Raw genomic sequence first — 21,305 nt, forward strand, 5'->3', positions numbered from 1 at the left:
TGGTTCAGAGGCAAGCAATAGCGCCCTGAACCTACCCCAGAGAAGAGAAAGCGCGAGACCCAGCAGAACAGTACCGGCAATTTGCCACATGACACACACTCTTTTTCCATTTTTTCCCTCTTTCATATATTTACATGGAGGTGGAGGGGCACTTGGCTTTACATATTCCTTCTCCTTCTCTTGTTCTTTTTTCCTTTGCCACTTTTTCACAGCATTTTCCCAATCCTCATCAGCTCAGGGATTATGATTAAAAGCCAAGCGACAAATCGTTTTTATAGCCACCAAAGCAGATGCCAGCTTATTAATTACTTCAATGCATTTCTTATGATTCTCTTTTCCAGGTGACTTTGTAACTTGTTCAGTTAAAACTGACACAGTCCCTTTATATTGTTTTGTCTCTGTAACAGGGTCCACGACCTGCCCCTTTTCCTGGGGCCTGCTTACTGCCCCCAGTAAGGTTCAGAGAGCCTTCAGAGTTGTGCAGTACCACTGTCTTTATTTACTTAAGATTTTCCCACCACCAGCGTCTATCTATATACAAGCTTTACAAGATCAGTCACCTCCTTTTCAGGTAGAGTCAGCCTTCAAGTACAAGGCCTCTGGTTCCCTCACTGACCGACTTCTCCCTTGCTGCCCCCTCCTCCTGACTCGCTCTCAGAGTCTATAGCTCTTGGCTTGTCAGGCCAAGAGGTGTTGCCAATTCTCAGGCTAACATCAGACCTTTTCCATCAGCCCCAATCTGTTTCCCTGATTGGAGCTGATTAGGCAGGAGCTAATTAGGTATTTTTGCACCAGCACCCTGCTACAGCCTCCCATTTATACTTTCATTTTTCCTGCATTTGTGCATTCATATTACATTTTAATTCCTGACAAGTTTCAGTTAAAGCAGCCATCTGCTGGACATTCGTCATATTTTGTGTGTCCTGTTGCCAAGAAGGCTAATGGCATTTTGGGCTGTATAAGTAGGGGCATTGCCAGCAGATCGAGGGAAGTGATCATTCTCCTCTACTCGGCATTGGTGAGGCCTCATCTGGAGTACTGTGTCCAGTTTTGGGCCCCACACTATAAGAATGATGTGGAAAAATTGGAGAGTCCAGCGGAGGGCCACAAAGATGATTAGGGGGCTGGAGCACATGACTTATGAGGAGAGGCTGAGGGAACTGGGATTGTTTAGTCTGCAGAAGAGAAGAATGAGGGGGGATTTGATAGCTGCTTTCAACTACCTGAAAGGGGGTTCCAAAGAGGATGGATCTAGACTGTTCTCGGTGGTAGCTGTTGTGTATTTGGTTGTCGTGGTAATAGCATCTTGTTGTTGCTATGGCAACTGAGTTAGATTATTAGGGGATAGCCCAGCCAGTTTTGGCTGATTTGGTTAGTTCAGTGTGTGAAAATAAATGGCTGCTTTTTAAGGCTTACAACTCTCTTGTCTCAAGTGATTTCTTCCTAAACCTGCAGCCCCTAAAGATACAACAGTAGCAGATGACAATACAAGGAGTAATGGTCTCAAGTTGCAGTGGGGGAGGTTTAAGTTGGATATGAGGAAAACTTTTTCACTAGGAGGGTGGTGAAGCAATGGAATGGGTTACCTAGGGAGGTGGTGGAATCTCCTTTCTTAGAGGTTTTCAAGGTCAGGCTTGTCAAAGCCCTGGCTGGGATGATTTAGTTGGGAATTGGTCCTGCTTTGAGCAGGGAGTTGGACTCGATGACCTCCTGAGGTCCCTTCCAACTCTGATATTCTGTGATTACCCCAGTGTGAGGGAGGGGGCCTAAACTCACTCACTGCTGCCCCCTGTGGTGGTTTCACTCCCCTCCATGGGCAGAGACTCCCCCAAAGGCTGGAAATGCAGAGATGTTCCCATCTCAGAGTCAGATAACACAGTTAATGGTCCCCAGACTGACTCCCCCACTACCTCCTCCCCCACTGTACAGACACCGCCCTGTTGGTGGGTAATGCTGAGTGGGGGGTCTATCAGGGCAGATAAACATTTCTCTCATGCTTTTCACTGTGTGTAACAGGGATGTAAATTCCTTCATCAGGCACTGGTCAGCATCCCAGTCACGGCCCCTCAGGGGCATCAGCTTAGCAATGTCCACAGCCAGATCCCTATGGCAGTAACTGGCTACAAGAGCTTCCTGAACGATGGTGAAGAGATCCAAGTCTCAGCACGGCTTCCAGAGGCTGCTCAAGGGATGTCATAGGACTTCTGGGGTAATATTGCAGCAATAGTGATATACTCAAATCCAGAAGGAAATAGGCAAAATTTGGCCGCATCCCAATTTTTAAATGGGTTGAGTCATCTGGGAAACTAGATACCGAAGGGCATACAGGTAAACAGGTCAGTAACAGTTGCCTGCAAAGCAGAGTAGGATAGCTGTTGGAGAACTGTCAAAGTGATGTGCAGCAGGACTGTGTGCACACAGACAATAGATGGATAGAACTCTATTTGCAGCTGTGAAGGGTTGCAGTGTGTGTGCACATAAATTTTAAAATCAGATCACTTCAAATTAATCCAGTTTAACCCCCTTGTATAGACAAATAGGGTGGACACTGACCATACCTGGAACACTGGACATTCCAGAACTTCAGGAACAGGATGAACCTGCCCTCACTGGTGTGACCCTGGCCCTGCTGTTATGACTTTGCTGGCATCGTTCATGTGAAGTCATGGTGTACAGAGGACATCATTTTTCAGAGTGTGCCACCCTGCTCCCACCGGTGTGTCCAAGGTCATGCTGGCAGAAGCAGCATGGCAAGCTCTGCAAAATGGTGTCCTCCATAATGATACCAGACAAATGCATGTATGGTACTAGACAGAGACAAACTTTTCCAAAACCAGCACTGTCTGACTTAAACCAGACAAACAGCCTGCCTAGAGATGAGCCTTAAATACATTTTTTAATCCATTTAGTTAAACCTGTGCAAAAGGCCGTGTAGACACTTATTTCGTTTGAACAAGGCTTATTTCAGTTTATCTCAAGTCAATTAGGAATCAGGTTAATTTAAACCTCCATAAGATGTATTTAAAATGAAATAAGAGGCACATCCACACAGGGGTTTGCCCTAGTTTAACTAAATTGGTTTAAACAACAATTTCAGGCCATGTCTACACTGGCAAGTTAAAGCGCTCTAACTTGCTGGCTCAGGGCTGTGAAAAATAAACTTTCCCCAAGTGCAGCAAGTTTGAGTGCTGTCTAGTGAGGACAGGCTACACGCGACTCTCCTCTTGGAGGTGGATTACCCGGAGCACTGGGAGAGCTCTCTCTCAGTGCTCAAGCGTGACCACACTCGCACATCAAAGCACTTATCGTGATCCAGAGTGGTTTATTTTGGTGTAGCTTAAGCCAGTGAGGCCATGTCTACACGTGCAGATGTAAAGCGCCGGAAGTTAAACTGCTCCTCAGAGAGCTCTCCAGGGAAAGCGCTGCTGTGTGTTCACACTGTCAGCTGCCAGGGCAATGGTGTGGCCACACTTGCAGCACTTGTGTGTGCACTCTGGGCAGCTATCCCATAGGGCACCTCTTCCTCTTCTGCTGCTGAGGCTTGTGGGAAGGTGGAGGGGAGGGATCATGGGGCATCCTGGGTCCTGTCCCAATGCCCCATCATGCATCTCTTCACATCCCAGCAGCCCCTTTGCCTCCATCCACACTTGGTGCCATCTTTCAATGGTTTTTGTATTGTGCTCTCTGTCTGCCTCTTCAGTCTGCAGGAATGGATCCTGAACTGTTGAGGAATGTGCTGATGGGTCTCACTAACACATCATGAATGGCAGTCCGGTTACTCAAACTAGAGATGAGGAATCCGACGATAATATCACCATGTGTACTAGCTATGACACAAGATTACCTGTGGCATTCACGGATGTGCTGACCACCATGGAACGCCACTTTTGGATTGGGAAACAAGCACCGAGTGGTGGGATCACATCGTGGTGCACGTCTGGGATGGTGAGCAGCGGCTGCAGAACTTTCGGATGAGGAAAGCCACTCTCATGGGACTGTGTGCTGAGCTCGCCCCAGCCCTGCGGTGCAAGGGCATGAAAATGGTGGAGAAGTGTGTGACAATCACACTGTGGAAGCTGGCTACTCCAGACAGCTACCGATCGGTCACTAACCAGTTCGGAGTGGACAAGTCGACTGTTGGACTCGTGTTGATGGAAGTGCGCAGGGCCATTAATCGCATCCTGCTCAGAAAAAACATTGCTCTGGGCAATGTGCATGACATTGTGGCTGGCTCTGCACAAATAGGTGTCCCTAACTGCAGAGGGGCGATAGATGGGATGCATATTCCAATTCTGGCTACACCTAGCCTCCGAGTACTTTAATCGGAAGGGGTATTTCTCAATGGCTCTCCAGGTGCTTGTGGCTCACCATGGGCATTTCATGGATATTAATGCAGGCTGGTCCAGAAAGGTGCATGATGCACGTATCTTTCGGAACTCAGGCCTGTTCAGGAAGCTGCAAGCAGGGACATTCTTCCCAGACCAGAAGATCACTGTAGGGGAAGACAAAATAACCATTGTGATCCTGGGAGATCCCACCTATCCCTTGCTGCTGTGGCTCAGGAAGCCTTGACAGCAGCAAGGAGCAGTTTAACAGGTGCAGAATGACTGTTGAGTGTGCCTTTGGCCGTTTAAAGGCCTGCTGGTGATGTTTGTATGGGAAGCTGGACCTTGACAATGACCACATCCCTATGGTTATAGCCACGTGATGTACACTGCATAATATTTGTGAAGGGAAGAGTGAAAGTTTCACTCCGACCCCCGGAGCGCTGAGTTTTAGTGGCTGGAGGCTGAATTTGAGCAGCTAGAGTCCAGGGCCATTAGAGGGTCACAACATGGGGTTGTGAGGATTCGGGATGCTCTGATGCAGCAACGCTGAAAGCCAGTAATGTTTGGTGCCATGCACAAGAGTGCAGTGATTGTAACGCGAGTAGGTACCTAGTGCTCCATATAGTGTACTGACTAGCAGTGCTTGTTGCTTTCCTGGGCTATGCTTTTTTTCACTTAATGCAGTTGTGACTTTGCACTCCATATACTTTATGAAAATATGCTTATGAACATGAATATAACATAACTGAAATATGCTTTATTCTAAATGCTCCATGTAACATACCATTAGAAAGATTATGATCTACTGTGTTGGCGGTGACATGGGGTGCAAGGGAAAGAGTTTTGGGACACAGGCTACAGGGAGGGCAGGCACGAAGCTGCTCCATATGCAGTTCTACTAGTGCCTGCATTGACTCCGCTTGCCGCTCCATGATGTTTAGGAGCTGCTCTGTGTTCTCCTTGTGTTCCCTCATCTTGCTGTCACACCACTCCTACATTTTTCTGTTCTCAGTTATGCAGCAGGTCCTCTTTACTTTGTTGAGGCCACCTCCTGAGTCTGCACAGCTGTTCAGCCGGCGATAACAAGGACGACTGGGATGCCAAGGTTGCCTCTGTGAAGGCAAAATGCAACATTTTACAGAGGCATCATTAACACTAGACAGAGCAATGATACAGCTGGTCTTAAACATGAGCACAACTCACATACCTGTCACAGCTGTCTGTCCCAAGGCAAGAGCACATAAGCCACAGACCACCAAAATGGTGAGTAACCTCAGGGGTCAGGGGAACTCATTGCTCAGGGACCGTGTGTAATGGGGAGAGCTAACACTGCAGGGGGGCCTTATACTCAACACTATCCACACATTTTCCACAGGCTGTGTTCATAACTCAAGATATCTCGCTGCTGAGGGTGAGCAGGGAAGCAAGTCAGGGTTTTCTGCAAGACTGCGGATTCCACTCTGGCCCTTTGTGCAGCAATGGTCTCTCCACCCTGATGGCATAATGGCGCGGGAATGTTACTCTTAATGGGACAATGAACACAGCAGCGTTGCCGAGGAACCTACAGAATCGGATTGCCCGGTATCTGCACGAGACCTTTGATGAGATCTGTGAGGCTGATTGCCAAGATGTGAGAGATGCATCAATGTCCCGTTCCACTTCTAGGCACCGCACAGACCCAAGCCTGCTTTCTGCAACTCTCCTCATTCCACCAACCTGCCCCCAGCAACTCGCTTCCCAAAATCAAAGGTGCTTACCAGGTGCCTCCTCTGATCTTTGCAATTCCCCAAGTCCCACCTGCTGTGACTGGCTAGCTTTCTCCAGGCTTGAAAACAATGCTGAGTCATTCTCTGTCTCTGGGCTCCCCTCCTCCTCAGAACCCTCACTCCCGATTTCCTCCTCCGGGCTTGTTGCATTCTAGGCTGGCATGGCCTGTGAAGTGTCCATGGTGCTCCTTGGAGTGGAGGTGGGTGTGACAGGTTGGGTCACAGAGAGATCCTCTTGGGACTGTCACCTGGTGTGCTGAAATCACCCCTGAGCCCATTTTCCCTGCCAGCCTGGGCCCCCCAGGACCCCATCTAGTTGAGCCAAACACGCTAGCCTGCCCAACACAGACCCAAGATCTGCGCCAAGCCCCAAAAGCTGCAGGCTTCACTGGAACCAGCTCAGCGAGTTACCTGTCTCCAGCACCCAGATACCCAGCTCCCAATGGAATCCAAACCCCAAATAAATCTGTTTTACTCTGTATAAAGCTTATACAGGGCAAATTCATTAATTGTCCACTCTCTATAACAGATATGCACAGCTGTTTGCTTTCCCACATATTAATCACTTACTCTGGGTTTATTAATAGACAAAAGTTATTTTATCAAGTATAAGAAGTAAGATTCAAGTGGTTTCAAGTAGTCAGAGCAAGGAAGGTCACAAAAGTAAAATAAAACAAAATGCAAGTCTAAGCCTAATATATTAAGAAACTGATTACAAATAATATCTCACCCTCAAAGCTATTCCAATAAGCTTCTTTCACAGATAGGATTCTTTCCTAGCCTGGGCCCAATCCTTTTCAGACCAAAGCTGTAGTTTATGGCTTGGGTCCAGCAATCTTGAGCCAGCTGAAGACAAACTGGAGGGTTTCCAGGGCCTTTTATATTCTTGACCTTATGGGAGGAAACCCCCTTGCAAAATTACAGCAGCTAGATGGAGTTTGGAGCCACATGGGCAAGTAATATGTCAATGAATGATTCAGCTTTCTGCAGGCCAATGCCATTGTTTACATGTTAGCTTAGCATATGTGGACTGGTGTCTCCCACAGTCCATTGTTAGTCACCTACTTCCAATTTACTTGAATAGTCTTCACAATAGGTTTGCTCACTCTCCCTTATGTGTTTCCCTCAGCAAATACTTAACATACTAGAATAGATTCAAGGCTCATAACTTTAGATATGAAAATGATACATGCATACCAATAGGATGAATATATTCAGTAGATCATAACCTTTGCAGAGATATGTTACATGGCATATTTAGTGTAAGCAGAGTCAGGATGAGCTGTACCCTGACATCTGGTGGTGAATTATGGGAAGTGTGGAAAGAATGTCCGGAATGTGAAATCTCAAATATTTGCATAGGCACGCCTACCCCATCCCAGACTGCCGAGCTGTGGGACTGCTTCGTGACAGAAATGATCAAACCTTCAGTTAGGTGGTACTTGCTAGACAGGGACATGGGTTCAAAAACTCAGTGAGGAGAGAGAAGAGAGAGGTTGGGAACAGGTATTTGTTGCCTGGTGGTGCAGGCCCCTTGTGGAGCTAGAAGTACTTTAAAAGTGCACCCCTCCTCTCTTCAACTGTGGAATGTCAGAGTTGATTTTTTTATTCCTTTAAAAGGCGACCAGACGAGGTTGCTGAGTTGAACTCACTGTGGCTAATGGTGCGCTAGCACTGGGCTCCCCCCTACTATGTGCTGAAATCACAAAAGGACTGGGAGCACTGAGTACTGTGCACTATGGGGTGCTGAAGCTATACTGTGGAACAGAGCAGCTGGAGGGAGTGGAGCAGTTTGTGGGATGGCTGAGTGGACACAGAACAGCTGGTGGAGCGGAGTAGCTGTGGGTGTGTGGAGAGCCCACAGAGCGACGCGAGCCGAGGCAATTGCAGGACAACTGGAGCAGCTCACGAGCGGCTGGTGAGTGGAGAGTTTGTGGAGGATGGCTGAGGAGCAGAGTAGAGTAGCTGGTAAGGCGAAGCAGTTTGTGGAGAAGGCGAAGCAGAACCCACGGAGAGGCAGGGCAGTTGGCCCTGGACCACATAAGGGGCCCTTTCACCAGGCTGGGGGGAGGGACCTCTACTGATAGACTCTTGAATTCTGGGTGGCATTGACCAGAGACTTTTGGGTTGTTGGACTTTGGAGTGATTGGACTAAGACCTAAGGGAAGGACATTGCCAAATGTACTTGGGGTGTGGTTATGGTTGTGTTATAACTCTTTGTGGTGTTTCTCCAATGGGATGCCACATTGATTCCTTCCTTTATTAAAAAGACTTTCGTCTACACTCAGACTCCGTGCTTGCGAGAGGGGAAGTATTGCCTCCTAGAGGCGCCCAGGAGGGTGTGGTATGTAAGTGTCCCAGGTCACTGGGTGGGGGCTCGAGCAGGTTATGCATGGTGTTATTGAAACAGAACCCCTGGATACTGAACCTGGCCCTTGTTGCTGCCAACTCAGAGGGGCAGAAGAGTTACATTAGCATAAAGCATGTTCCAGTTATGTCTTACAGTAACTACTCACTTAAAGGCATCCCGGTTAACTTTGTTTCATTCTTACATTGATGATCAATTAGGCAATATGTTATTTAAAGTTGTGCAATGCTCCCTTCTAACATTGTTTGGCAGCCAACTGCTTTGTCCACTGTTTGCAGGAAGAGCAGCTAGCTGGTGGGGGCTTGGAACCAGGGTGGACCGGCAGCCCCCTATCAGCTCCCTGCTCCCCTAAGTTCCCTGTGCAGCAGCTGCCCAGCAGGCTATCAATTGCCGACAGTTCAGCTGTCCCTCTCTCGACTGCCATGTGCTGCTCCTGCCTTCTGCCTTGGTGCTGCTCCCAGAAGCCTCCTGCTTGCTGTGCAGGGGGTGGATGGGCAGGTGGGCTAATGTCAGGGTGTCCCCCTCCCCCCTGTTCCTGCACCCCACTTACCCCTTCTCCATATAGAGCAGGCTGGGGACACAGACAGAGAGAGACGGAGAGAGCTTGGGGCAGCAGCAGCTGCTGTCTCAGCTTCCAGATCCACTTAAAAGACAATGTGGGGTCAGTTACTTAAAAGGGCTGTGCGCAGCGCTCTCTCTCTCTCTCTCCAATACACACAGGATGTGTGTCTTTGTCTCCGTCTGCCAGGCTGCTGTCTCCCTTCCATCCATTCCTGCTGCCTTGTAATGTGAGGCTACATTAACAACGTGTTAACCCTTGAGGGCTCAGCCAAAAGCTAGTTCATCATTTAGCAGTAAGGCATTCCCTGGGAAATACCCCACCCTCTTCCACCTTCTGATTTCACCACATCAACCAAGCTTCACAATCATCATCACTGTGTACAGTATTAAATTGTTTGTTTAAAACTTATACTGTGTGTGTATATATTTATATAATGTATAGATTTTTTTCTGGTGAAATTTTTTTTCCTGAATCCTAATCCCCCCTATTTACATTAATTCTTATGGGGAAATTGGATTCACTTAACAATGTTTCACTTACAGTCACATGTTTTCAGGAACATAACTACAACGTTAAGCGAGGAGTTACCATATTCACATTCATAAGCATATTTCCATAAACATATGGAGTACAACGTCACAGTGGGATTGCCCCCAAGTATCGTGTCCAGCTCTCTGTAGAACCGGCAGGTCATGGGGGCAGTACTGGAGCGGTGGTTTGCCTCTCTCACCTTGTGATATGCATTGCAGAGCTCCTTCACTTTCACTCTGCACTGCACTGCATCCTGGTCATGGCCCCTTTCAGTTATGGCTCTTAAATCTGTCCATAAGTATCGTAATTCCTATGGCTGGAGTGCAGCTGGGACTGGACAGTTTCCTCCCTGCAAACACTGATGAGGTCTAGCATCTCAGCATTACTCCATGCTGAGGATCACCTGGTGCGTAGAGGCATGGTCACCCGGAAAGATGCACAAAGAGTGCTCCATGCCTTGCTGAGCAAATAGAAAAGGGACTTTCAAAATTCCCAGAGAATTTAAAGGGCGGGTCTGATTGTTGGTCACCTGAGGCCAGGGCAGTAGAGTTCAAACTGATGACCAGAGTGGCTAGAACAGGCATTGTGGGACATGTCCCAGAGGCTGATGAGAGCACAGCAATAGAGCAGGGTGTCCACACTGACACTGTGGTGCTTTAGCCTGGGTGCAGAAAGCTCTACGCCTCTTGTCCAGTTGGATTACCAGGAGCGCTCCAGCTGTGGAGTCGGGGCACTCTATGTGCCTTGCCAGTGTGGACACCTCGAGAGTTACAGTGCCCGGAACTGATTTAATGTGCTCCAACTTGACGGCATGTGAGGTGGAAAGAGGACATGTAAAATTATATATCAACATGGCTGTCCAGAGCAGATACTGGCAGATCTGGGTTCTAAATATAATAATGAGGTAACAGTTTCCATTTGGTGTTATTTTCACTACATGGTCACCTACACAATCATGGCTGTGTGACAGGCGGCTGTTAGCAGCTACAAACTGAGCCCTTTGGAAGCCAGCACCCTGGTCACTGAGAACACTCAGGGCACCAGGTGCACTTAGAGTAGGAGGGACTGAGTAGTTTGGGTTTGGAAGGGTAGAGTGGATCACTTGCACCTGTAGGGAGCCTAATGAGGTCACTAGCTCAGCACTGAGAAGAAAGCAGCCGTATAAAAGGCTGAACCAGGGAGCAGGAAGGGGCCTCCATGTAACTGCTGCTATCTTGTGATGCACAATAAATGGTAATAAAGACAGTTGGTTGAGATTCCCTGGCAGACTGCCTGCTGCTCAATTCACACAGAGGTCTGCCAGCCAGGGGTTGCAGGAACTGATGCAGGAGCATTCATAGTTAGACATTTAAAAATGAACATTGCCAGCTATCTCTTCATGACATTTCATGCTGTAAATTGTTAGTGACAACACACTTTTATGTCTTGTCAGATATGTTAACATACAACATAGTTTTTACTATATGTGAACATATTTTCCCATGTAATAATGCAATATAATTGCATAAGAAATCACAGTAATTACACATAATTCAAGGGAAATAGGGAAAGGAATGCAGATATTTCTGAAGGAAATTTTAGGAAAAATTATCTATTTTTAGATTAACACTTCCCATGTTAAAAACTAGGAAAAACAAATAGCTTCAGCCAGGGCCGGCTCTAGGTTTTTTGCCGCCCCAAGCAAAAAAATTTTTGGCTGCCCCCTACCCCAGCCCTGGGCTCCCCCCCACACCCCTGGGCTCTCACCACCCCACCAGTGCCCTCTCCCACTGCACCCCCTGCCGCCCCAGGCCTGGGCTTCCCACCACCAGTGCTGACTCTGCCCGCTCCCTCCTTGCCTCCAGCCCGTCCAAAGCTGGCAGGGTCAGGGTATGCAGCAGGGCTCCCAGGCCGCACCTAAGCCCAGGGTCCCTCTGTGACGGTGTTGCCCATGGGAGCCAGCTTAGGTCATTCAATCAGGGTGAACTGCAAACAAAACGGGGCAGATAAACCCCAAACGCTGGTGGTTATTCCAATGCTTAGATTTACCAACCAGCACAAAACAGCTTCTATAGTACCTCACTGGTTACTTAGAAGTCCAAACAACACAGTTCCCTTAAAATATCCAGCCTCAGGCCTCCATCCAGACACACTTGTCAGATATGATGATGATTATTGAAAATCTTACCTCATCATATAACAGAAAAGGTTCTTCCAATCCCAAAGGATCAGCCACATACCCAGGTCCAATTATAACTTAGACCTTACCCAAAATACACACTATAGCCAATTCTTATTAACTAAGCTAAAATTTATTAAAAAAGAAAAGACAGAGTGAGTGTTGGTTAAAATATCAATATACATACAGACTTGAATTCAATTCTCGAGGTTCAGATGCATAGTAGAGGTGAGCTTGTAGTTGCCAAAAGTCCTTTTAGAAATAGTCCATTGGTTACAGTCCAATTTCTATATTCAGGGTGGCTCCAGTCAATGACTGGGGATCTCAATCTTTCTGGCTTAAGGTTTCCCCCTCTTGAAACTCAAAGCAAATCTGAGATGAAGCAGGATCATGTCCCAGAGTTCTTACACACTTCCAGCAGCCTTTTGGCCTGAGAAAACAATAGGCTTAACTCTCCTTCCAAACATCCTGGCAATTAGTACAGGGTAATTTATCCATTAAACAGTTCAGACACAGGTTACCACAACCTTCAAAGAGACACATAGACAATAATACTATTTCATTCAAGTATCATCATAAATGTTAATATTCCTTTTTTGTTCTTTGAATTAAAACTATAGCAATAGACAAGACTTGTTTGCTTACATCTCAAGACCTGAGCAAACATCTACCCTTCTACCTCTAACAATGCAGACTTGCATTTCAAAGCTCTATTCATTTACATATCTTCCTAATCAGTCCTTAAGGTTCACTCATGGGTTAGGTCAGTCTGTGAGGTGAGTTAATTAACTCTTTCTGGCCCTGTCACCTTTCAATGAAATATTATATTACACTCATAACGTCACACCCTCCAGCCGGGGCTCTTGACTCCAGGACTGGCTGGGACCCGGGAGGGCAGAGCCGGGGGAACCACCCTGGCAGGGGGTTGAAGAGCCAGGGCAGGGCAGCCCCAGAGGGAGCGGAGCCCCGGAGAGCGGGACATGGGCCCTGCATGGGCGCACCCTGGCTACCAGTCCCCTCTATGTCCCCGCTGCTGCTGCTGCTCCTGGCCACCCTGCCGCAGCCCCTGGGCGGCTTGGGCTGGTTCACTCAGCCCTGGCTGCGGTGCTGGGGAGCAGCCGCCCTGTGACACCTGTAGGTGGCTCTGTGTGCCCCGCGGGGCGGTCCTCAGTGCAAGTGTCCCACGCTTGGAGCCTGCCTGGCCACAAGGTGAAGGCGCTGCTCCCCGACACGAACCACAGCAGCCCCAGGACATCTCCTGCGCAGGACACACTGTTGCTGCCAGGTCTGGCTCTAGGCTTTTGCCACCCCAAGTGGGGGAAAAAAGAAAAAAGAAAAAGACTGGCTGGAAATCCACCCTTGAAAATGTGCCGCTCAAGCACGTGCTTGGTTTGCTAGTGCCTGGAGCCGGCTCTGGTTTCAGCAGCCCATGCCACCTAGACAGCAGCAGACTGGATAAAAGCACAAATAAATTCATCACAAGATAACCTTAGGGTATTTATTTGCAAATAATCAAGGTAAGTTTAGGGCTTGAATAAATTTTCAAAACTGAATTATTAAATTGAAAATGTTCATAATGCATCACATTTAAAACAAAAAGTAGTCCTAGCAATGCCATGCAGTGTGCCTCCTCTCATACTCTGCTCAGCTAGCTCTTCAGGAAATGAGGTTCAATTGCTAATTTCAAGGAATTAGACCAATTAGTCACTATTTGTACACAGCATCCAGGAAAGTGGTGGACAGAGAACCCAGAGGAACTGGGATGAATTTCCTGGAGCAACTTTATTTTCTTTGTACTGTAAACCTCATTTGACAACAAAAACATCACTCTTTCAACTGATTTATGGCCAAGAAGAAAGGTTTCCCAATAAAGCTTCACCAAATTTCATGTTATGGGCCATTAAGTGCCAGCATCTTTAATACAATTAAGTTAATTTGTGATGATTCAGTAAAGGAACACAACCCCGTCTCTGTTTTTTTTTTACAAAAATACATTTGTTACGTCCTTAGAACCAAGAACATGAAGAGCCTGGCAGTATATTGAAATCAACAGTGGACGCTCATAGTACATTGGCTGCAAATAATATTTCTAAAGAAAAATAAACTAAATAAAGGATATTGTAGAAGAGATTTCTATCTACAGGAAGATAGCGTTTGAGGTTCGGGGCCATGTTTTGTAAATTGATGTGAGAACAAGAAAGGAAGGGTCATGTTTTGATTACTGATTTTATATAGCTAGAAAGTTAAAAATCATATGAATTAATGCTGACAGAAGTTCAAAGACTATTTTATAATCTTGTGTGAGTTAACTTAAATATATTGCTTAATTCATTCTATCATTTTTCCCCTATTAATTTTCAAAGATGTAGTGCAGGGGGTGGGTGTACGTGCCCTGCCTTGGAGACAGCCAGTCAGAACAATAAAAAGAGCGAGAAAGAGCAGCTGCACATGTGTAGCTGAGATGTTTATGACACATGCACATTGGAACTGAACAACCCAGGCTGACAGTTTTCAATAATTATTTTGATACGAGAAATACTTTGGATTTCCTGAAATAACACAGTTGAAATACAAATGATGCTGTGTAGAGAAGTTAAACCTCAATATAGATTTGAGGGAAGAATAAAAATAAATGTAAATAATTCCATTTCTACAAATATGTTTAGATGCTTGTTTCTGAAATACTGTTGAAATGTAAATGAAAATGTTTCTGTTTACAATAACAAGTTTCTAATTTAGAATAACCTTTTTTTTTCATATTTTGCATTGAGATTTCACAGGGGTAGAAAATTCTGGCAGGAGTGAATGATCCCCATCCGTCACCATCTGCTACCCTGGGCAGGGGACGGGGAAAGGTGAGGGCAGCAAAACCCACCAGCTGTCTGGCAGTTTCTCTTACCAGCATTGCCCTGTGCCAGGGGTGCAGCAAACACAGAGGGAGTAGGGGTGGGGGGAAAGCTTTCTGGCTCCTTCCAGCAAGTGGGTCCCATTCACCCAGCCTGGGCGGGGGGTGCCAGGTGTCCGGGTTTCTACTCCAGCTGAAAAGGGAAACTGGCAACATCTGGGCAGCACAAAAAAAATCCAGTTCCCTGCAGTAACCGGCCTTCAGCACCAGGGGGCGGGCAGAGCAGCAGCGCTGGGAGGGGCCAGTCTGTGCCACGGGGTCACTGTCAGGGGCCGAGATTCCCTCCGGCCTGAGCTGGGACCGGGCAGATGCTCAGGGGAGCCACGTTTGCACCCCCAGCGTTGAGATGGGGACAGAAATAAGGGCGGAGCGTCCCGGAGAAGGTGCCAGTGAAAGTGAAGAGATGGGACCTGTCAGTCACATTGTAAAACGAGACCTCGCCCGCCTCATAGTCCAGGAAAATCCCCACCCGGCTGGGCCTGGCGCTCATGGGGAGGGGGGTCGAGGAGGAGGTGAGGGCCTGGTAGACCCCATCCCACAGCTCCAAAACCCAGTATCCATCCTCAGGTGTGAGTGAGACGCACCCCTTCCTGCTCACAGATTCCCTACAAACCCCCAGGTCCCATCTCGTCTTGTCTCCCACCTCCACCTCCCAGTAACGCCTCCCGCCCGCGAACCCCTCAGCGCCCAGGACACAGGGATAAAAATCAAATCTCTCAGGCTTGTCGGGCAGATCCTGGCGTTTGTCTCCGTCTCTCACACGTTTCCCATCCTCAGACAGGACGAGTTCGGGATTTGCCGTGTCTGGATCCAGAGTCACGTCCACTGGGGAGAGAGTCACAGAGTCAGGGCCGGGGGCAGGGGCTGGTCACTGGGATCAAAGGGAAATTAACCTGTGTCCCTGTTAATCGCTGTGCGGGGGCGGGTGGAGGGTTGTTGCCTGAGAGGAGTCAGGGCCCATCTGCCTGTGAGGAAATGGCAGACCTCAGGGGAGGGGGTGGGAAGGTGTCAGTGGGGGAAGGGAGTGCAGGGCAGCAGAGGGATGGGGGAGGGGACAGCTTGATGCTGGGAGAGGAAAGGGGGGGTAGGTGATGGGTCAGTGAGGGAGGGGCAGAGGGGGCAGGCACAAGGGCAATGGGTGGGCAAGAGGAGCCGGCACCAGAAGGGCAGGGAGGGTGAAGGGGGCAGATTCAAAGGGGTTGCAGGGGGTGAAGGGTGGAGCGAGGGGAGGGGCAGATACAAGTGCGGGGGGCAAGGGAAGCGGTGGTCATCAGGAGGACGGGGTGGGGGAGGGGAAGAGCAGGTTACAGGGACTGCAGGGGGTGAGTGGAGGGGTGGGTGCCAGCGCAGAAGAAGGGGACAGACCCCAGGGGCACAGAGAAGCAAGGGAAGGGGCGAGCACCAGGGGTGTGAGGAATGTGGGGGAGCTCCAATGGGGTGGGGAGGAGAGGTGGAGGAGTGAGGCAAGTACTGGGGAGGCGGAGGGGGTAGAAGGAGAGGCTGGCATCAGGGGAAAAGGTGGGGGAGAAGGTGCAGGTGACAAGGGGAGGAAGAGGGGTGAGGGGTAGGGCATGTGCCAGAGGGACATGGGGGGAAATGCGTGGGGCAGACCCCAGGGGGAAACAGGAGACCGAGAGAAGGGGCTGTCATCAAGGGCGAGAGGAGCATGATGGTAGGGGTGGGTGCTGGTGGGGCGGGGGCAGGGCAAGTCACCAGGAGGGATGCAGCGGCATAGCAGAGGGGCAGATGTAAGGAGGGGAGAGAGGTGAGGGGTGGGCACCAGGAGGCAGAGTGGGGGAAAGGGAACAAGTTCACACGGGGTAGAAAGTGGGGTGTGGAGAAGGGCAGGCCCTAGGAGGGCACAGGGTGTGGAGATGTGGGCACCAGGGGACAGAGGGAGGATGAGGGGAGGGGTGGGACTCAGAGGGTGTGGGAAGGGGTGGGCACCAGGGGGGCAGAGAGGATGGGGAGGGGGTTCAAGGGAAGGGGGTTTTCACCAGGCAGGCCTGATGGGGGCAAGGGGAAGGGCAGGCTTACCATGGAGGCAGATGGGGGCAAGGGTAGAGATGGGGCCTCAAGGGGGGCAGAGAAGTGGACAAAGGGCTGGTACCAGGGCACTAGATTGGGGGTGAGGGGTGCAGGGTGTCAGGGAGGACAGGGGGCAACAGGAGAGGTGGGGGAAGAACTTAAGGAGAAGGTGGCAGGGGCAGGGGGTACAAGGGAAACAGGCAGGCACCAGGGGGTTGGGCGGGAAGGGGCTTGTGCCAGAGGGTGAGGGGAGTGATGGAGTCAGGGACAGGCACTGACAGGACAGAGTAGGGAGAGGTGGGCACTGGGGGTTCAGTGGGTGGCATGAGATGGGGAAGGCACTGGGGCAAAATGAAGATTGAGGAAGGGGTGGTGATCATAGGTGGGAGAGGGCAAGGGAAGGGCTGTATGCGCAGGGCGGGCTAGAGTGGGCATGCGGAGAGGGGTACAAGTCAGGGGGTAGATGGGACCAAGCAGATGGGCAAGGCCACGCTATGGGGGCAGAAGGGGGAGGGCATGCAACCAGGAGGACAGTGGTGCGGCATGGAAAGGGGCAGGCACTATGGTTTAACAAGGGGCAAGAGGAGGCATTGGGGGGTAGCAGAGGGCAAGGTAGCCCAGAGGTGGGTGCTTTTTAGAGGGTGCAGGGAGAGGGGCACGGTGCTGGGCGACACGAAAAGGGGGAAGGACGGGGCAGGTATAAAAAGGAGGGAAGGGAGGAAGGGGCAGTGCAGTGTACTAAGGAACAAAATGGTGTGGAAAGCAGGAGTAGGCACCTCAGGAACAGGGGCCAAGAGCGCTGAGGGAGTGAGAAGAGCAGAACCAGGACAACAGAGGAGGGTGAAAGATGGGTGGGCACTAGGGACAGATGGGGTGAGGGAGAGCTGGATTCATGAGCAGGGGGGAAGGAAGAGCAGAGCAGGGAGTGGGAGTGAAGTGAACAGGGGCCAAGAGCGCTGAGGGAGTGAGAAGAGCAGAACCAGGACAACAGAGGAGGTGAAAGATGGGTGGCACTAGGACAGATGGGGGTAGGGAGAGCTGGATCATGAGCAGGGGAAAGGGAGAGCAGAGCAGGGAGTGGGAGTTGAAGTGAAGGGGGGCAGAGAGGATGGGGAGGGGACAGGTGCCAGGAGCGCTGAGGGGAGTGAGAAGAGCAGGAACCAGGACAACAGAGGAGGGTGAAAGATGGGGTGGGCACTAGGGACAGATGGGGGTGAGGGGAGAGCTGGGATTCATGAGCAGGGGGGAAAGGGAAGAGCAGAGGCCAGGGAGTGGGGGAGTGAAGTGATGGGTGGGCACCAGGTGCAAAGAGTGTTTGGAAGAGGGGGCAGGTGCCAGCCCAGGAGGGCAGGAAGGGGGTGGGCTCCAGGCGGGCAGAGGTAGGTGGAGGGCAGGGGCATGTGACAAAGTGGGTAGAGAAAGGGAGCAGAAAGGGAATGAAGGGAGGGGGTGGAGCAAAGTGGAGCCATGGAGGATAGAAGCAGGGGCCAGGTGGGCACAGAGGTTGAGGGAAGGGAAGGGAGGGGCAGGAGCTAGAGGCGGAGACTGATGAGGAGATTGGCAGCTGCCCAGGGACAGAGAGGGATGAAGGGGGCAGGCCTGCATCTCTGTTGCTTTGGGGCTGTGTGTGGTTGGTTGGTTACTAAGAGCAGGTCGGTGCCGTGCCCACATACACTGGCCAGGCAGCCCTGCCACAGGGGTGGAGCTGGGACTCTCCATGCTGGCTGGCCCCACGGGCACCACCTTGCAGCCAGACAAACCCCACAGCTGGCCCCTTTCCTCGCTTGACCCAGCCCCTCCCCCAGGCCATGGGAAGTGGATCTGGGCTTGGCTCCTGGGTGGGGGCAGGACAGTGGGGGGATGGGCTGCGGGGGATGCTTGGAGGTGTAATTGGGTAATGAGGGGAGCAGAGGCCATTACTAATGAAGCTGGGGCAGAGGGGAGGGTGGGGGCATTTTCCCACTTCCTGCCCCCTCCATCTGGGAGAAGCTGCACCAGGGGCCAATCCCAGTTTACACCCATGCAGCGCGTCTGCACTAGGGGTTTGCACGGGGGCACCGACATGGCTGAGGCACTGCTGTGCCAGGGGCCGTAACCCCTCCCCTCACTGGGGTTATGGATCAATAATTACAGGGTCACTGCGGCAGCGGAGCTGGACTCTGGGTTCCCAGGTGGAGCTTGACCCACTGGGCTGTAGAGTCATTCTCACTCCCACGCTCTGGCCCAGGTCCATGGCAGTGTTTAGACAAAGGGGGCATCTTCAGCAGGAGAGATTGAGGGAGCCCCACGTCAGACACCCGGAGCCCAGCAGTTCCAGCCCTCACCTGAGCGTGGGGGGAGACCCCCATTCCAATTCCTGCCCCAAATATCACAGGGAGGGATTGAACCTGGAGATCCCAGCAGAGGGCCCAGCCACTGAGCTAAAGGCTAGAAGGGAAGTGGTGGCACCTTCTTCTGTTCATTCAAACCATTCAGCAATCTCAACATGGATTTGCAAAGTTTCAATTGATCCAAAATAATATTTTGCAGTAAATAAACTATTTGTCCAAAACATTTCACCCAGGTCCACTTCAAACCTGTCTGAGCAACTTAGGAGCTCAAACCCCAGTGACTTGCAGTGAGTGACGGTCAACATCCCCAGCAACGCAGAGTTACGGGCTCAGGACATCGGCTATGAAACATCCCAGAGCTGCCATTAAATTTGCCCTGGGTAGGAAAATTCCCCACCACCCACAGCTCCTGATCTCACCCCAAAAACCAGGCTGAAAATGGAGTCTCAGCTCCAGCCTGAACTCTCTACTCAGAGCGATTTGTCCCCTGGACTCTGTGAGCAGCACAGACCCTCTGCAGCTGCATCTACTTGTCTCCTAGAAAGGATAATGGTCACGGAGACCATCTCAGAGCCCCAGGGTTCAGGTGTCTCCATCTAACTACTGTTCCAGCCACCCCCCTCACTCTCATTAATTGGCCCTGGGTCAGACACGGTGGGAACATTCACACCCAGACTCTGGAGACACTTTGGGTTAATCTACACAGCCCGCAGCAGCAAGTCTCAGAGCCGGGAGAACAGACTGAGGTTTGTGGGGCTCCTGCTATGGTGCTAAAAAGAGCCGTACAGACCTTCTGGCTCAGGCTGGAGCTGGGGCTCTGAAGCCCAGGGAGTAAGTGGGGGCTTCAAACCCAGGCTCCAGCCCCAGACACAACATCTACACCGCTGTGTTTAATGCTGTAGCACAAACCCCACAAGCCGCCGTCTGTCACTCTGAGACTTGCCCAGGAGGCCTGACAGAGCAGCATGGCACAGACACTTTCCGTGCCGAAGGGACATTCACTGTCCCAAGCTGGCATATGGAGGGGAGCAACAACCATGGGTGTTCCACCTTCCATTGCAGAAAGTGCCCAGGCACCCACAGTGACGCGCTGAGGAGGGCCGGTGACTCGAAAAAGTCACCCTGACTCACCCTGACCCATCGCAGACAGGGCTGGTCCAATGCTGTGCATTGACTGTGGGCAGGACGGGCACATAAGATAGGGCAGCCTCCAGGAGCAAGGATGGGGAGACTGGCCTGGTTTCCTAGAACACTTGGGGAACAGGGAAGTCCCAGGTTATTAAAGACACCTGCCATGGGGAGGTCAGGCCCAGGACTGTGGGAACCCCATTTTGGGCTGGAAAGAGTGACCCCACCCCCAGGGTTAATTTGTTCTGACTGCAAGGAAAAGGGACATATAAAAAGATGCTGCTCTACAAGAATTTTGGATTTCGGGCAGAGGGGCTGTTGTTATGGGGCAGTGAGAGTTTCTAGTACTGGTAAAATGGGTTGCTGATGTAAGCAGAGTCAGGTTGAGAGCTACCCTGACATCTGGTGGTGAATTGTAGGGAGTGTGGAAAGAATCTCAAAAATTTCAAAGGGTGTGGAAAGATTTACATTGGCATCCACCTCACACTTAGCATAAACCCACAGCAGCTTGGGATGGTGATTTCATTCCCTTGGAGAAAACCCACCAACAGGGTATATAACCAAACCAACAAAAACACCCCAGTATGTTGGCCAATGTTTCCTTTAGGGTCTAGTGCCAATCCCCAGTCCAAGAACCCAAAAAGTCTCTGCGTACAGTGCCACCCCAGATACTTGGAAGAGTTTATACTGTGAAGTTTTTACCCACTCCCCCTCCCCAAGGCTGGGTGGAAATTGAGGGGGAGGAAGTCCACACAGGGGTGTCAATGGGCACCTACATGGGCAGGGCCAACTGCTCATGCCTTCTCACGAAGTTCGTTGTTGCAGTCTTCCCACAACCAGCTCCACCACCCAAGCTGCACTGCTCCTCCAGTTCCCTGCAAATGCTTCACTCAGCCCACTGTTCATGGGCTGCTCAACTGTCTGTCTCATCTATAAACAAAGATCTTCAGACTCCCCCCACTAGTTTAACACAGGCACTTCGTTCAGCTTCTTAGTTAGGCAAAGCCCTGAAAGTGCCCATGGCCAACATGATTTCAGCCTCAGCAGTCTCTGACAGACTCCTAATGGATCAAAATTAGCTCTACTCTTACGTGGCAGAAATGAGGAGATGTTGCAATGGTGTTCCAGGCCCTCAAAGGGAGGGAAGACCACACCCACCAGTCCCCAAACTACTCTCAATTCATTAGGTTTGGACCCCTAT

General features: G+C 50.4%; 2 protein-coding genes across 2 annotated transcripts in view; both read right to left on the bottom strand.

Annotated features, from left to right (window-relative positions):
* LOC116824950 (uncharacterized) overlaps positions 1–21,305 on the bottom strand; it is a 954,865-nt gene that overhangs the window by 282,725 nt on the left and 650,835 nt on the right. The gene's annotated exons all lie outside the window — the stretch shown is intronic.
* Positions 13,198–21,305, bottom strand: part of LOC116838625 (butyrophilin subfamily 1 member A1-like) — a 41,246-nt gene continuing 33,138 nt past the window's right edge. Inside the window, exon 8 of the mRNA XM_075072055.1 lies at positions 13,198–15,469. Coding sequence (XP_074928156.1) covers positions 14,884–15,469 — 586 coding nt within the window. The 3' untranslated portion in view covers positions 13,198–14,883. The remainder of the gene's footprint in view (positions 15,470–21,305) is intronic.

Source organism: Chelonoidis abingdonii, chromosome 13, assembly GCF_003597395.2.
Source record: "Chelonoidis abingdonii isolate Lonesome George chromosome 13, CheloAbing_2.0, whole genome shotgun sequence".
Classification (NCBI taxonomy): domain Eukaryota; kingdom Metazoa; phylum Chordata; order Testudines; family Testudinidae; genus Chelonoidis; species Chelonoidis abingdonii.